We start from the raw sequence: 17,432 nt of genomic DNA, 5'->3' as shown, positions 1-17,432 counted from the left end.
TTCTGTTCCCCACTCTGTCTCTGGCGAATCCTCTCACCCCGCCACACTTCTGACCTGTACCCCAGCTCTTGTATGCATAAATAAAAAAATCTTTAAAAAATAATAATAAAATAAAATCTGCACTATCATTTCAAAAATATTTTGTTTGCCTGATGTGTTCCTCTCATTAGCAGGGCTGGTAAAAAAACCTTAATATAATGTGCCTTCTAATTACAAACCCTGGATTGCAGCAACAATGCTTGCAAGGATGGCCCAAGCAGCTTACCCCATTTCTATTAGGAACATGTCATTTTCTGCGCCACCTTGTGGCCATAATCAACTACTACACGTGAAAGTTTCAGGTTTTTCCCAGCGCGGGTCAGACCTTCAAATATCCGCATTGCGGGAACCTGCCTCTACACAAACGTGCAGAAAATGGTGTCTGTCTTTGTAATCAGTGAAGAAAAAAACACTTGCGCTTTTTTTCTTCTTCTTCCCCCATTGCCTTTTTTCCTTAATTCCTCACCTCGGGCCGTTCACCCACCGTCCTCTTAAGGTCATTCCCCATTCGCTCTCCCCAGCCATTGCATCCCCTTCCCATTCCCCGCCCCCCATCCTCCTCCCTCCTCCCTCCTCCCTCCTCCCTCCTCCCTCCTCCCTCGTCCCTCCGGCACCCCCCAGCTAGCTCCTCCCCCCGCAAGCCCTGCCGCGAGGGCCCGCCCCCTCTCGCAGGCAGCCAATGGCGGCACGGACCCGCCCCCCGCCCCCGCCCCTCCCACCGCCTCCGAGCCGCGAGCGGGGCTTGGGCCTCCGCCGCGGCCCCTGGACGCCCAGGTCTTCTTCTGGCGGCGGTGGGCGCACGCCCTGGGGGCCCGCGCCCCAACCTCGAGGGCGCCATGGACTCGCAGGGGCTGAAGGTGAGCGGTGGAGCCGGGATCTGGGTTTCTTTGGAGGGTGGCGAGCGGCCGGGGGGCGTGGAGAGAGCGCGGGCCGACTTCGCGAGGCCGTTACTACCCTGCCTGCCTCGCCGCCCCGGGGCGCCGAGTCCCAGCCTGGCCCCACGGGCCTGTCGCCTGCATCAGCTGGTCACCTTCGTGGGCCCTGCGGTGGAGGCTTGAGACCCCGGGCAGCCCCTCCCCAGCGCTGTTTTCCAAATTGCCAATTGCCGTTAGTGTGCTTGTCCATCCTGTCTTGTTGGTTTTGCTTTTATATCCTGTTTGCTGCAAAAGCTTGGGTAGTGTAAGATGCGCACTGCACCGTTCTAGGTGCGATTTCTAAGGACTTAAAGCAAGTGAGGAGTTCGTCTCCTTCGTTGGAAAGTATGAGGGGCATGGGAAGGATGTATGGAAACTCTTCAAGTCATGGACTTGAAAGTGGAGGAGTCTTTATTTTAGGGTGATGGCCTCTGTTTCTCTCTGATTCATCCATTTAGCAAATATTTAATGACGGCTCACATAAGAAATGATCTAAAGGTAAAGATAGGAGACTTGAAAATAAAAGTTTATTAGGAGACGATCTTTCTATTCGTTTATTCACTGATTCACTCATTCAAAAATATGGATGGAGGTCTCTCTGTGTGCCCACTTGAAGCTGGAGATAGTGCTGAGCAGAACTGACAGCCCCTGCCTTCACACATTTTCAGCAAATGCTGGGGGAAACCTTAATTAAGGAAACTACTTTTTGTTGAGTGCTTCCTACTGCTCCATGTTTTTCTAAACCCTGCGGAGGGTAAGCTCTGCAGTAATAAAACTAAGAAAACCTTTCTAGTCTTGCAGTTTGCATTTGGGAAGGAGGAGTTGGACAGTAAGCAACTAAATAAAACATGTGCTGTGTTAGATAAGTGAATGGAGGACAAATTGGCATCAACAGGGGTGTCTTGTTTTTTTGTCAGAGTTTATGTTGTCTTTCTGTGAAACTTTCACTCATCCGCTAAACTTGTTTTCATCCTCTTAAATTTGTCCTTCACCCTGCCACCCAAATAAACTAATAAAAACACTCCCATGCTGAAAACTCTTATATGATTCTTCCTCTCTTAGACTGAAGGGTCAACTCTGAATTCTTAATAGGAGGAGGCCCTTCTTAGCTCTGACTTCCTCTCTCACCTGTCATCCAGTGGCCACTGTCTGAAGAATCTAGAACAGGGAATGGTAAACTTTCTCTGTAAAGAGCCAGGTAGTACATGTTTTAGCTTTGTGGGCTGCAGAGTCTCTGTCACATTCAACTGTCATTGCCTGAAAGCGGCCATAGACAATACTTAAATGAGCATGGCTTAGTTGCAATAAAACTTTATGGACACAGAAATTTAAATTTCATGCAATTTTCACATGTTATGAAAAAATTTTCTTTGTTTTCCTTCAACCATTGAATGGTCATATGAAAACAGGCAGCAGGCCAGATATAACCCATAGACCACAGTCTGCCAATCCCTGCTCTAATAGAATGACTTTTAGTCTTTTCATTCCTGTTTCATTGTTGGTTTCTTACCTCTGTGTTGTTGAAGTGTCTCTGCCTGGCTGATTTTTATGTCTTCTTCAAGAGTCATGAAAGATGAATATGAAGAATGTGTATGTGTGTGGAGGGGGAGTGAGAAGTTTGTAAATCTAGAGTCAGTCCTGAAGTCCCCAAGAATCTGTTCCTTAATTTTATTCTTCCATTCTCCCACATTCCGACCTCATTTATCTGTGTTCCTAAAGCAATTTGTAAGCTCTTTTCTTGCCCTACTACATTGTATTTCAGTTAGTCTTTTGAGTCTAGCCTCATTTGGAAACCTGAGCTATTATTGTGGGACAGGACCTATGTCTTTTTGACCTTCATTTTCCCATCTACCCAGTACCAGGCTCTAGTCAGTTAATGTTTATTGGATTGAACAATCTAACTGGAACCAGGGCAGTAGTAAATAGGTCTGGAGAGTGGGAAGAAACAAGTAACCCTAATGATCTATTAGACTAAGGGGGACTGGGCAAAAGAGAAAGGAAGATTCCGTAACTCAATTTCTGGCTTGGGTCGCAGCACAAATGGAAGGTGAATCTGGATGGTGGACAAGAGGTCTTGGCTGGACACATGATTTTTTTTATTTCATAAAAAAATAGGTTTCACTGGAACTCTATTTGTCCAGAATTTGAGTTTTGCAATCTATCTTAATTAATCCTTAAAATCACCTATAAATGACTAATAACGTTTTATAAATGGGCAAACTGAGGGGCTGTAAGACGGACCAGAAATTTTAAACCTGTCTTTTTTGCCTTTAAATCCATGTACTTTTTATGATACCATGTCACTGCCTTTCAGAAGAGTTTCAGATGCTGAGTGCTGGACAGAAGTCAAGCATGACAATATTAAAAGAGTCCTTAATTGTGGCAAACTGAGAGGTCATTTGTGAGAAAATTGCAGTTTATCTCAATGTATTTTGGGGTGTTGGAGATGGAGTATGAATCACACTTTCGAGAAAGATGGCAAAGAAGAAGACCAGGGTGCATTAGACACAAAGACGGAAGCAGAATGAAACTTAGAGAATATTTGCCTAATGGTTGGTACTAGAGCAGCACATGAACCATACCTCTCCTGATACAATAGACCTGCAAAAGGAGCTGTCTAAGCATGCTTTTGTTTTAGTCCTGTCAGTCAGTGCTTCATGGAGTCCTCACTCCTGCTGAACCTGCTGTAGTCACAGTAGGAAGGTGCATGATGGCCCAAATTGGCTTATGGAGGTGATTTAGGTGTCTCACAGTGACGGTGAATGTGCTTCCTTCTTTAATTCAGTTAGCAATTAAGCCTTTGATGTGATTCTGGGTAAATTATTTACCCACCACCTCAGAATTTAGTATCTCGTGATCTTTTTCTCCATTATAAATATAAATATAAATATAGTTTTTTAAAAGTTTTCCATTAAATTTTTTTTAGGTAATCTGTTCTTACTGACAGTTTTTTTATTGTAGAACTTAGAAAACAAGATAATATTTGACAATAAATTGCTGAGTTTAATTGCTCATTACTTTAAGGGCCGTACAAACAAAATAGAAGCAGGATTTCCTTAAAAAGAAACTGAAAGCCTGGGATTGGAAGCCTCAGCTTTTTTTTTAAATTCTTACTTTTTGTTTTCCTATTTAAGAAAATGTGGGCAAAGAAAATAGGTGAAAGTAGCTGATTTTAGTATTATTGACAATTAGAAAAAAGATTTCAATTACTAGAAAACATTGAGTTATCTCAGTAATTTTGTGTTTGTATTCTGAATGCTTAGTATTAAAACCTTCAACAATGTTCTAAGACACTTGGAAGAAAGTAGTTATTAGTTTTCGATTATTCGAGATTTTGGTATAATAACTGCTCCTGAGAGTACAGCAGAACACTTGAATCGTTTTAACATTTAGTTTTGTGTCTTTTTAGGCTTTGATTAATTATTACTGTCAAGAAAGATATTTCCATCATGTGTTACTTGTTGCCAGTGAAGGAAAGAAGAGGTATGGCAATGACCCTGTCTTCAGGTTTTATCATGCCTATGGTACATTAATGGAAGGTATGTGCTCATTATTAAATGTGTTATGTAAAGCTTTAAATTCTTCTTTTGCAGTAAGAGTAATTTTTCACATTATAATCTTGATTTTCAGGTAAAACTCAAGAAGCTCTTCGAGAATTTGAAGCTCTTAAAAATAAACAAGATGTATCACTTTGTTCTCTAATTGCACTGATATACACCCACAGAATGAGTCCTAACCCAGGTACAGTATTTAAATACAATGCTTAGGACAGTTTTCCTACTTAATTCATTTTGGTTTTTTTTTTTAAACTACCATGCATTCAATCTGATCATACTGCATTATATTTTTTCTATGATGCTAATTATGTCATATTTGCTCTATCTTCCTGACAACATTATAAATACATGAGGCATGAGAAGTATGTCTTATATTACTTCATATTCTTTATATCCTATGGCAGAAGTTTCTTTACAACACAGGGATTGTTTAAGGACAGCCACAACACAGGAATATACATAAATTGTTTGCAGTGGCCAACTTTACAACTTGTTGTGTGAAAATATAAATATAGAGCTATATGCAGCTTACCTCCTCTGTATTTTAAGCTTCTTAAAGTGTTTACTTTTAAGTGTTTATTCCCCAAGGATCTGATCTATTGGAAGATATTTAGTATAATGCCTGCTCCTCCACTGATGAGTTCTGTTTGTGTTATGACTTTTTTTTTAAAGATTTATTTATTTATGCATACAAGAACTGTACTATAGGCGGTGCAGGGAGGTGAGAGGATTCATCAGAGACCAAGTGAGAAACAGAACAGGCGGATTGACAGAAATACATTGCTGAGGGGAGCAGTGGGAGAGACAGGAGAGGTCTGCTGTGCCATGTGGGTTAACTCCTTGGCTGGGGATCAAACTCGTGCTGCAGCGGCTGCCGATAGCTTCACTGTGCTGAGACTTAACCCCTTGCACCACTAGAGAGGCCCCTGTTATAACTTTTTTTTGAAAACTTCTGAAGGTGTTCAAGTGGGTATTGGGGACAGGGCAGCTGGAATCTTATTGCCAAGTGAAATGTAGCCTTCCAGAAATAATTTTATTTCCTCAATTCATAAATTTGTATCTTGGTAATTCCACATTTACATTTAAATTTGTATCATTAGAGTTAGAAGAGTTATTAGCATCCATTTCTAGGAAGATGGTCTATTAGAGTCACAATCCTTAACTTTGACATTGCTTTTCCTTATTACTTAGCTGATACTGATTCTAATTGGGTCCAGGATTTAGATTTAATTGATGTTAGTGACCTAAACACATACTCACGGTAGACTTAACAGAAGTGATTAGAGTTATTAGTAACATGCCATCTATTTAAGGGAGTAGTCAGTATTAAACTATGTAAGTAACAACAGTTATACTATCTTTTCACTGACCTGTGACAGTAGCCTGGATGTTTATTTAGAGTTTGATTAAGGAGTTGGGAAATATGAATACTGCTCCAGAATATGCATCTAACATTGTATAATTTCAGAATCATTATTATTATTAAAAATATTTTGGGCCTCCTTGGTGGTACAGGGATTAAGTGCAATCAAGCTACTGCCAGCCACTATAACATGAGTTCAATCCCCAGCCAGGGAGCTGACTCACATGGCACAGCATACCTCTCTAGTCTCGCCTGCTGCTCCCCTCAGCAGTGTATTTCACTCAATCCTCCTGTTCTGCTCCCCATTCTGTCTGGCGAATCCTCTCACCACCACTCCTGCCCCCCCACACCTCTGGCCTACACTCTAGTTCTTATATGTATAAATAAATAAATCTTTAAAAAATATATTTGCATACATAGCATTTATATCTTGGAAATGATATGAATTATAGAAGTGCAGTATGCAGCATATGCAGTATGGTGACTAAAGCATGTGGTTGTTGAGTACTTGAAATGTGTCTGGTTTTGATTGGGATACCAGATTTTTAATTTGATTTTAAACTTAAAACCAATATTTGATCCAATTATTAGAAAAGTTGTATTTGGAACAAGTGTGTGGATTTGCCTTTCAACTATAAGATTTATGAAGTTTGAGTACAAATTAAATATTTCTAGAGAAATTTATGATCTAAATTGAGATATAAAGTATATACCAGATAATGAAGATTTAGTAAGAAGAAAAAACCAAAATATTTCATTAATAACTTTTTGTCAATTATGTGTTTAAGTGATAAGTTGAATGTATTAGGTTAAATACTTTATTAAAAATAAATTCTTATTACCTCTTTGATGTGGTACTGAGCAATTTTAAATTACATGTGTGACTTTTATTTTATTTCTATGAGACAATGCTGCTATAGAAAGAACTAAATTATCTGCCCTGTTAATCATCTAACCTGTTGGAAACACTTGATCTTTACTTTAATTTTCATTTAATGCCCTTTTTTTCTTTCCTAGATAGAGAAGCTATTCTGGAATCAGATGCCAAGGTGAAGGAACAACGTAAAGGAGCAGGACCAAATGTTTTGTACCATGCAGGCTTATTTCTGTGGCACCTTGGTCGCCACGATAAGGCGAGAGAATATACTGACAGAATGATAAAAATATCAAATGGTAGCAAAGAGGTAACTGATTTTCTTACTTTGAAATAGTAACATTAAAGGAAGCTAATGTTGTTCATGTACTCAGAAGGATCTGCTGTTTAATTCTTTGTTGTTGCCCACTCTATTCTCGCTTTATAAATAGCAGCTTTAAGTTAGTATTTTATTATTATGTAAAATTGTGGTTCTCTAAGGTTGTTTGTTTTCATGCTGTTTATTATATCTTGAAAAGATTCTTCCCTCCCATCTTTCCCTCCTACACTCCTGTCTGAACTGCTGTAGATACAAGGCACCATTATTTTGTGCTGTTAATAGCATAAAGATAAGATAAATTGCTTTCACGAATGGATCACCTAATAGGAACACAGACCCGGCTACTATTGTGAGAAAATTTACAAATTGTATGAAAGAGGTGTGACAAAAAACTTCTCAGGAAAATAGTAATTTATTGTTTGCTTGGTTTATGCTTTATACTATAGTAAGTACTTAAGGAGAGATCACATCTTAGTGTTAGTGAAGGAAATTGCATTTGAGTGAAAACCAGAAAGATACTGTTTCAACAAAGGAAAGTAGAGTCTTCAGCATGGGAGATAATAGAGGGAAATAAGGGAAAAAAAGGAGACATGTTGCTTCTGGGTATAATGAGAACTCACACTTGACAGGAACACAGGGCACATATGTGAGAAGAAGGTGGAAGAAAAGCTTGGAAGTTGTGTGGGAGCACACACAACTTGTAGGATCAAATATAACTTGTAGGATCTTGACTTATAGGTACAGGTATTTATATCTCATTCAATTGGCATTGAGAGATCATTGAAGGTTTTCAATAATGACAGTGATTATTAGAGTGCAAATTCAGATTAATTTACCAATGCTTTACAAGAGGACCTGACCTGAGGAGAAAACAGTACGCACCAAAAAAGGTAGTACTTGGGCCTCCCCAGTGGCGCAGCAGGTTGAGTGCAGCGCTGTGAAGCTGTCCGCAGTCTCTGTAGCACGGGTTCGATTCCAGGTCAGCCAGGGAGCAACCCACATGGCAAGGCAGACCTCTCCTATCTCACCTGCTGTTCCCCCAGCAGTGTACTTCAGTCTATCTGTCTGTTCTGTTCCCTGCTCTATCTCTGGTGAATCCTGGCACCCACCCACACTTGTGGCCTGTACCCAGCTATTGTATAACTAAAATAAATCTTTAAAAAAGAAAAATAAAAGGTAGTACTTTCTAGTAGAAGATTTTGAAGGCCTATGCTAAAATAGTGTACAATGAGTATGAGTTTGAGAATTTTTAAATACCCACAGACTTGTCGCCTGATTATAAATAGTGGGGAAAAGTGAGGTGTTAGATATTGAGGGTATCTCTTTGAGGTTGTAAACCTGGAAAATTCATAGGTCACTTAACATGAACAGAATACACTGGGATGATAATCTTGAAGGGAGGTGATATTATTTGGCTTAAGACATGGTACATTTCATGTCTGGTGGAGCAGTGAAATGGATATAGTAGATGAAATTTTGGAAAAAAGAAAAGTTTAGAAATGACATTGGTATAGAAATATAGGTTGGAAATCATCTACACAAGAAATAGTAATTGATTCAAATAAGGACTTTGTTAAAGTGAGAAGAATTGTTTTAGTATTATTATCTGTCTTTTCAAGTGAAATATAAGGAAGTAAATAGTCTTAGAAAAATGCAAGTTTATGAGTTAACCAGGATATTTGCTAGCAGAAGAGCAGATTTCACATCTTTTAATTTGATATTAGAAAGAAAAATAACCTACCTGTATCTATCTTTTCACTCATATAACACCTAACTACATTAGCCCACTAACATTTCTGAAAGTAAACATCCATGACCTCTTCAGTTTTTATTTTTGAGATTTTTTTTATCATCTCATTTGAAACTTACTGGACTTGTCATAGAGATTAAGGAGATAGTTGCCAAATTCTTATTTTTTTTTTTTTAAAGATTTTTATTTATTTATTTATGCAAGCACTTGGTACAGTCAGAAGCGCAGGAGGGTGAGAGAATTCACCAGAGCCAGAGTGGGGAACAGAACAGGCAGACTGACGAAATACACTGCTGAGGGGAGCAGCGGGCACGGCAGGAGAGGTCTGCACGCCATGTGGGACCCTCACTGGCAGCCGGGGATCAAATTGGTGCTGCAGAGCCTGTGGGCAGCTTCGCAGCCCAGCGCTCAGCTGCTGTGCCACCGGGGAGGCCCAAATTATCTTATTTTTAATTTATGTGAAGCAAGACATTTTTATTTATTTCATCTTAGTTCATTTGGTCTTTTTGCTAAAGAAAGAAGTAACAGATTTTTATTTATCTTTTTTTTTTCATGTTTAATTTACTAGCAAAGCCATCAGGTAGAATACTGGTTATTTAGTATTAATGGAATATTTGACCAGCTTCTTAGCATTTATATTGAGGTACTAGTAATAGTAAAGGCTGGAATTCATAATATAGTCCCAAGATTCTAGGCTGGCAGTGGTTCAAAAGTAATGCTATTGCACAAAGTTTTATTGTTCATAAAATTATTTGATAAACTACTTATTTTTAAAAAATGACTTTAGGTTTACCTCTTTTATTGGTATTTATTTCCTTCCCAAAGAAATGAAAATATGATTAGAATTATTTATTTTACAGGGACAGGTTTTAAGAGCGTGGCTTGATATTACAAGAGGAAAAGAGCCGTATCCTAAAAAGGCACTAAGATATTTTGAAGAGGGATTACAGGATGGAAATGATATTTTTGCTCTGCTGGGTAAGGTGAGTTGGAGTTAGGCTAAATAAATTATGTTTTAAAGTATGTTCACAATATACCCGAAACCTAACAAAATGAAGTAGCTAAAAAAAGATTAATTTTCACATTATTTTTCTTTTAAACTCTAAACCATAGGAAAGATTTGCATTTGCATGGCCCAGTGATCAGTAAACTAGGGAAATGTATTCCATACCAAATTCCCAAAACCTAGATTGGTTTTAATTATAGATGATGACGGTTTATACTTATTTACTCAGCAAATTTTTTAGTGTCTAATATGTGTAAGACATCACAGTACATTCTGGGGTACCTTGAGTAAAATAAAACTTCCTGCTTTTATTCTGTTGGTGGAAACACAACAAAATAATTAAGTATGTGATGTATTAGAAGGTGACCAGTGTGATGGAGAAATAAATAAATCAAGGAAATGGGGAGATGTAGAGCATGTAGATGTAGGGTCTGAACTTGCAATTTTAAATGATGTAATCAGAGAAAGTAGCATTTAAACAAAGACTTACAGGAGATGAGTGTGAAGCCTTTAGGGCACATACAAGAAAATATTACAAATATAGGTTATAATAAGTTCAGTCCTGTAAGGCATGCAAGGCTTTGCCGTAATGCCAGACAACCAGAGCTGAATGAAGTGAACATGACAGGGAAATAAGGCGGGTGTGGGGGCATGAGAAGAGGTAGGATACAGTCTGTAAAGCCTTTGGCTTTAGTTTTGAATCAGATGGTTAGGCAGCTGATGACAAGAGAAGAAACATGCTGTGACTTACATTGTGAGGGGTGAGCATCTGAAAGAGTCAGAAATCATTGATAGTTGAAAATGTTTGACATGGACCCTTTTGTTAAACCCATTGATGCCTTCTGGACTCCAGAATATGTTTTTAAATTTTGCTTCAGCAAAAACAATATATTATAGTAATATTATAGATTGATTGAGATTGAATGCTCATTTTTAACTGAGCCATATCAGAACTAAACTTATTCCTAAAGGTATAGAAGTAAATTTTAAAAAATATGATAGGTGATAAATGTGTATCATTATCTGTTTTTAAAGTAAATATGTATTTATAATTTTACTTATTTTCTAACTATAGAAGTATTAGATGAACTTTGTAAATAATTTTTCTGACTGTCATAGCATCTGAATATAAAATAAATATCATTACTGGAGATAACCAACCACTTGAACTATTATATGTGACATTTCTTCATGTTAGTTAATACAGATTTACACATTTACATAATCACTTTATATGATTGCCTAAAATTTTATTAAACAGATATGTTATAATTTAATTATCTGTGGACATTTTGGGTTTTTTCATTTTCTCTTGCAAATAATACTTCCATAAATATAATCTGTATGTTTCTGTATGGTAATTATTTCCTTAGGTGAAATACTGAGGTAAAGGGAGCTGTTTTTAGCTTATTTTAAGTTTTGTCTAGGTGTAAATTTTTTGAAGGTATAAAGTCTCTTAATTTTATTTATTTATTTATTTTTAAATAATAGATTTTATTTTTATATTCCCCATACAATTGCAACCCCCCATTTTGACCCCAATCCCTCCCATCCCGCCCCCCCCCAAAAGTGTCTCTGGTTCATAGTTTTTTGTTGATTTTGATTTTCACTTTCTTATAGTTGTTCATTTTCCTGGTCCCTTGTTTAAGTTTTCTAGATTCCTGCTATGAGTGAGACCATCCGGTATTTTTCTTTTTCTTTCTGGCTTATTTCGCTGAGCATGATCCCTTCCAGCTCCATCCATGTTGCTGCAAATTGCATGTGTTTATCTTTTTTGAATGCTGAGTAATATTCCATGGTATATATGTACCACATCTTCTTGATCCAGTCATCTATTTTTGGGCATTTGGGCTGTTTCCAAAGCTTAGCTATTGTAAATAGTGCTGCTATAAACATAGGGGTGCAGGTGTTCTTTGGAATTGATGTTTCTGTGTCCTTTGGGTAAATACCTAGGAGTGGAATTGCTGGATCATATGGAAGCTCTATGTTCAGTAGGTCCAGAAATCTCCACACAGCTCTCCATAGTGGTTGGACCAGTTTGCACTCCCACCAACAGTGCAGAAGAGTTCCTTTTTCTCCACACCCTCGCCAACATTTGTTGTTGCTAGTTTTTTTAATATGTGCCATTCTCACTGGTGTAAGATGGTATCTCATGGTAGTTTTGATTTGCATTTCCCTGATTACAAGTGATGTTGAACATTTTTTTATATGCCTGTTGGCCATTTGCATTTCCTCTTCAGAGAAGTTTCTTTTTAGCTCTTCTGCCCATTTTTTTGACTGGATTATTTTCTTTGTTGTTGTTGAGTCTCATCAGCTCTTTGCAGATTTTTGTCATCAGTCCTTTATCATTAGTGTTGTGTGCAAAAATGTTCTCCCAGTTGGTGGGGTTTCTCTTTGTTTTTGTTATTGTCTCTTTTGCTGTGCAGAAGCTCTTTAATTTGATGTAGTCCCAGCTGTTTATCTTTGCCTTCACTATCACTGCTTTGGGTGATGTGTCTGTAAAGATGTCTTTGATGTGCATATCCCATAGTGTTTCGCCTATATTTCCTTCTATGTATTTTATGGTTTCAGGTTTTATGTCTAGTTCTTTAATCCATTTTGAGTTGGTTTTTGTGTATGGTGTGAGGTAGTAAAGCTTCATTCTTTTGCATGTAGCGACCCAGTTTTCCCAGCACCATTTATTGAACAAACTTTCTTTGCTCCAATGCATAGTCTTTGCTCCTTTGTCAAATATTAGTTGACCATAAATCTGTGGGTTTATTTCTGGATTTTCTATTCGATTCCATTGGTCTGTGTGTCTGTTCTTGTTCCAATACCATGCATTTTTGATGATTATGGCTTTGTAGTATAGCCTGAAATCTGGGAGTGTGATGCCTCCATTCCCTTCTTTTTTTTTCAGGAGAGCTTTGGCTATTCGGGGTTTTTGGTGATTCCATATGAATTTTATCAATAATTGTTCTATTTCTTTAAAGAATAACATTGAAATTTTTATTGGAATAGCATTGAATCGGTATATTGCTTTTGGTAGGATGGCCATTTTAATAATGTTTAAGTCTCTTAATTTTAGATGGTACTTAACAAATATCCTAAAAATATTTTAATCTTAAAAGATATCTTCTGTTCTAAATAAGAAGCATTCTTTATTTTATGGCATTTTTAAAAACATTAAGATGTATTTATCCTAGTAATCATATTTCTCAGTTATTTAAAGGGCATTTTAAAACAAAATGTCATTTATATAAAATATTTCTATTGTTTTGTGATATTTTAAAACTTTGCATTGATAAGAAATTACATAGCAAGTTAGGTATGTAATATGTTAGAAATGTTTTTTTCTCACTATAAAGGTGATAACTGTGGCTTACAAGAAAAGTAAGAAAGCAAAAATATAGAAAACTTTAAAAACTAGTATCCTACCTGTGTGGGGATACCTGTGGTAAGAGCCTTAGTAGACCTACCTCCATCTGATGGCCCTTTGTTCTCTCCTATTAGGCACAATGCCTTGAGATGCGCCAGAATTACTCAGGTGCTCTGGAGACTGTGAACCAGATAATCACGAACTTTCCAAGTTTCCTTCCTGCCTTTGTAAAGAAAATGAAATTACAGCTAGCCTTGCAGGATTGGGACCAGACAGTTGAGACAGCACAGAGGTTAAGTAAAAATATACATGATGCAAGTATCTTTGTATATGGGTATAATTTTCCAAAAAAAAAGAAATCTATGCTGCTGTTGTTTACCATAAGATTTTTTAAATTTGATTTTTCCAAGTGGGATAGAATTGAGGAAAAACATAACATTGCACTGTTCATAAAAGTGGAATGTACTGATTTACATAAATAATTGAGGACTGATTTTAAGACACTTTCATGCAAACAGACAAATATCCCTGCCCTCATGAAGCTTATATTCTAATGAAGGGAACCATATAGTAATTACAGCAAATAAGTTACGTAATATTTTAGAAAGTTGCACGTCCTTTGGAGAAAAAATAAAACAGCAAAATGCAGTAGGAAGTGGGGAGGAGGGATTCTATCTTATGCATGGTCAGGGAAGACCTCACTAAGAACATGGCATTTGTTTTTTGTATTTTTTTTAATATCTATTTTTAAAGATTTATTTATTTATATAAGAACAGGGTTACAGGTCAGATGTGCGGGAGGGTGAGAGAATTCACCAGAGACAGAGTGGGGAACAGAACAGGCAGACTGACTGAAACACACTGCTGAGGGGAGCAGTGGGCGAGACGGAGAGGTCTGTTGTGCCATGTGGGTATCTCCGCAGCTGGCAGGTATCAAACTGGCACTGCAGAGGCTGCGGACAGCTTCATAGCGCTGCGCTCTACCACCTGTGCCACGAGGGAGGCCCAGAACATGGCATTTGAACAAAGGGAGCACACCATGCAAAGAGGAGGAAAAGCAAGTAGAATATGTTATTTGTTAGAGTAGTAGAAAGGATTACAAAAGTAGGTAATGAAGTCAATATGGAAAGATGAAAGGGAGCAAAGGTGCCAACTCAAAAGTTTTGTTTTTTTTGTAAAGATTTTTTTCCTTCTGAAAAAGGATTTCTTTCTTTAGTTTTTCTTATGAAATGTGAAGTCAGTGGAGAGTTGCTCTCCCTCCTTCCTTCTCTCTCTCTTTCTTCTTCTCCCCCTTCTTTTTTGTGCTCTGTTATTTTTTTAAGTTAGAGAAACCAGTGTTTCATCCTGTTTTAGGTTGAGTTGCATTCAATCCAATGTATAGATTTGAGTTGCAGTCAACCCTATCTATAGACTTAGGATTAAATCTATAGATTGCTTAGGGACAATTTTTTAAACCAAAAATGAATATTATGAGGCATATAATAATAAGCACTATTTCTCATGCTCATTTGGGTCATCTAGGATTGGCTGATCTGGACCAGGCTTATCTGGGACTCTGCTGTAAACTTATATGAGCTGGGTGGTATGGCACCTCATTGCCCCAGTAAAGATGCACCTCAGCAATTGTGGGTGCTTTGGTAGTAGGTGTGGTGTGGTAATGTGCATCTGAAGCATTGTGAACTTACATACTTACTTCATATATAGTGTTGTAACCCGATGTTACCTCAATAAAGAAAAAATTTGAAGTAATACAGTTTAAAAAAAAGAATGCAACTCAGTAAATAAGTGTTGTTCCCTGGGGCTAAGCTAAAGAGCAGCAGCTACCAGAGTAATCTCATTTCATGTTCATGGCAGAGATGTAAGAGGACATATAGAAACATGTGATGCCTATGAATGGCACTCTGCTACTCCTGTCCACATTTCACCAGCCAATGCATGAAAAACATCTGAGTCCATAGTCAATGAGCAGTTAAGTACACACCAACATTTGTAGGGATAACTGCTCAATTATATGGCAGAAGGCACATATTCAGAAAGGGTCAAAAAAATGGACTAATATTTCCGTTTAGCATATCATCCCTGATAAGAAACTTAGTTTGTTATCCCATTCCATCAGTTCCTTTTCTAAATACTCTTGAGTAAAGCTTGATAGGAATTTTTATAGTTTTTTGCAAATTTCTTACTGTTTATATTTTTCCACAGTATTTTCTAATTTGTTTTTATGACGTAAGTGTCTATTTTAATGTTTTGAATTACATTAGTAGATTTTTAATTCTCAACCTGTCTTTACATTCCTGGAATTTTTGTAATAAATCTGTCTGGTTTAAGGTTAATTATTCTTTTAATAGATTGTTGGGTATAGTTAGCTAATATTTTACTCAGGATTGGTACAGAATTTCATGAAACTGGTACAATCTCTACATATCCTTTTTAAATATGTTAGGAATTAATCTATAGTTTCTTTTTAATTTAAGTAATGAAGTTGATAAGCTTCATAAAGAACGTTCACTAATGAAAATGACAGTGAAATAGATTGGCAAATCAACTTTTCAGGCTCTCAACTAAAAGAAAATATGTAAGTTTATTTTAACATTAAGTGAAATATTTTTCTGCAGGTTACTGCTTCAAGATAATCAAAATGTGGAAGCTCTAAGAATGCTGGCTCTTTATTATTTGTGTCGGGAGGGGGATCTGGAGAAGGTAAGTTGGACTATGCTATTTATGTTTCTAGTATTAAACATGTACTTAGTTGTAAGCACACAGTAGAGCCTTGAGAAACTCTTTTAGAATATATGGTAATATTTAGTTGATTCCTAGAAATATCCCTTAGTAAAGAGATGAGCGTCTAACATCAACAAGTTAAACAAAAATGTCATCTAGTTAAAATTACCCATGAAAATTCCTTACATTATGATTTACAATATAAATTTCCCATGCAGAAACTTGCATTCCCATATTCATTGCAGTGCTACTTACAATAGCCAAGCTATGGAAGCATCCTAAGTACCCCAAAACAGATGAATGTATCAAGATGTGGTATATATACACGATGGAATCTATACAGCCACTAAAAGAGATAAATTGGCGCCATTTATGGATGATACTGGAAGGGATTATGCTAAGTGAAATAAGTTAGAAGGAGAAAGGTGACAGATAGTGTGACTAATATGTGGAATATACAGAAAGCAGAAAAAGAGTCCGATAAAGCCAAACTCAAAACTAGTACTTGAAAGTTGACTATAGATTTGAGACATTCAGAGTGGATAGGGAGAGAGGGGTGAACACCAAGTTGAGAGGAAGCACAATGGAGGTGGACTATGGGTACTTCAGTGCTGGGAACACCACAGTCACATCACACAAAGTGGGGGGGTCTTATACTGCCAAAATACAAACAACAATAAGCCAACGTTACCCCAAAATGAAATAAATAAAATCATTTCCCATGTAATAATATATATGAATAATATACATTTTAATTGCATTTGCATAAGTTAAACAGGGTTATGATAAAATCACGCTGGACCTTGTAATAAGGTACATGTTTCTCTGGTAGTGAACACATTGACTATGTACTGGATTATGGAATGCCAAAATTCAGTCTGAAGTAAATAATACAAAAAATCATAGATTTAGATTGTGTTTATTTTGGTTAAATTGGTAATTGTGACAATGCCTAATAAATACTTCAGAAATAGTAAAAGAATCTTAGAAGAAGCAACTTTTGAGTAAATTTTCCAGGCATTGAAATTACTTACATCTTCAAATAATACTAATATTTGTGCATATGTGAGCCACATTCGCAGCTCACATGTGTCATGAACTAATTATTGGAGAGGGAACTTGGCCTGTGTAGAGTTAATTGAATATTATGGTTTTCTTTTCCCACCCCAAACTTTTCATTCAATAACATATATTAAAGAAATACACTCTAAAACTCAATTCTTTATGTAATTAATTGAGCTTTTTTAAAAGACCTCCTTATACATCTTACAACATAAATAATTGGAAGGGGGTATTTGTAAAAACAAAGATCTCTTAAAATAATAATAATGTTTATTAGTATCTGTTATGATTTATGTTCTTGTTGCCTTAGTTTATTTTAAAATTATATTACATACTTTCGTTTTAGGCTTCTACCACGCTAGAAAACTTAGGAAATGCTTTGGACATCATGGAACCACAGAATGCTCAACTTTATTTTACTATGACAATAGCCTTCAGCAGAACTGTAAGAATGCCTCCAATGTATCAG

At 36.9% G+C, this 17,432-nt stretch overlaps 1 protein-coding gene across 1 annotated transcript in view; it reads left to right on the top strand.

The window, feature by feature from the left end:
- Window positions 1-875: 875 nt before the first annotated feature.
- The window catches only part of TTC21B (tetratricopeptide repeat domain 21B), a gene marked incomplete at both ends in the record, with an annotated part of 62,693 nt that continues 46,136 nt past the window's right edge, over window positions 876-17,432 (top strand). The window contains 8 exons of the mRNA XM_084229831.1: window positions 876-896; window positions 4,363-4,492; window positions 4,584-4,694; window positions 6,891-7,057; window positions 9,677-9,799; window positions 13,315-13,472; window positions 15,796-15,880; window positions 17,310-17,408. Coding sequence (XP_084085957.1) covers window positions 876-896; window positions 4,363-4,492; window positions 4,584-4,694; window positions 6,891-7,057; window positions 9,677-9,799; window positions 13,315-13,472; window positions 15,796-15,880; window positions 17,310-17,408 — 894 coding nt within the window. The remainder of the gene's footprint in view (window positions 897-4,362; window positions 4,493-4,583; window positions 4,695-6,890; window positions 7,058-9,676; window positions 9,800-13,314; window positions 13,473-15,795; window positions 15,881-17,309; window positions 17,409-17,432) is intronic.

This window comes from Talpa europaea (genome assembly GCF_964194135.1).
Source record: "Talpa europaea genome assembly, chromosome: 1".
In the NCBI taxonomy this organism is placed as follows: Eukaryota; Metazoa; Chordata; class Mammalia; order Eulipotyphla; family Talpidae; genus Talpa; species Talpa europaea.
The sequence above is the reverse complement of the archived record's forward strand: the minus strand, read 5'-3'. Positions and strand labels throughout refer to the sequence as shown.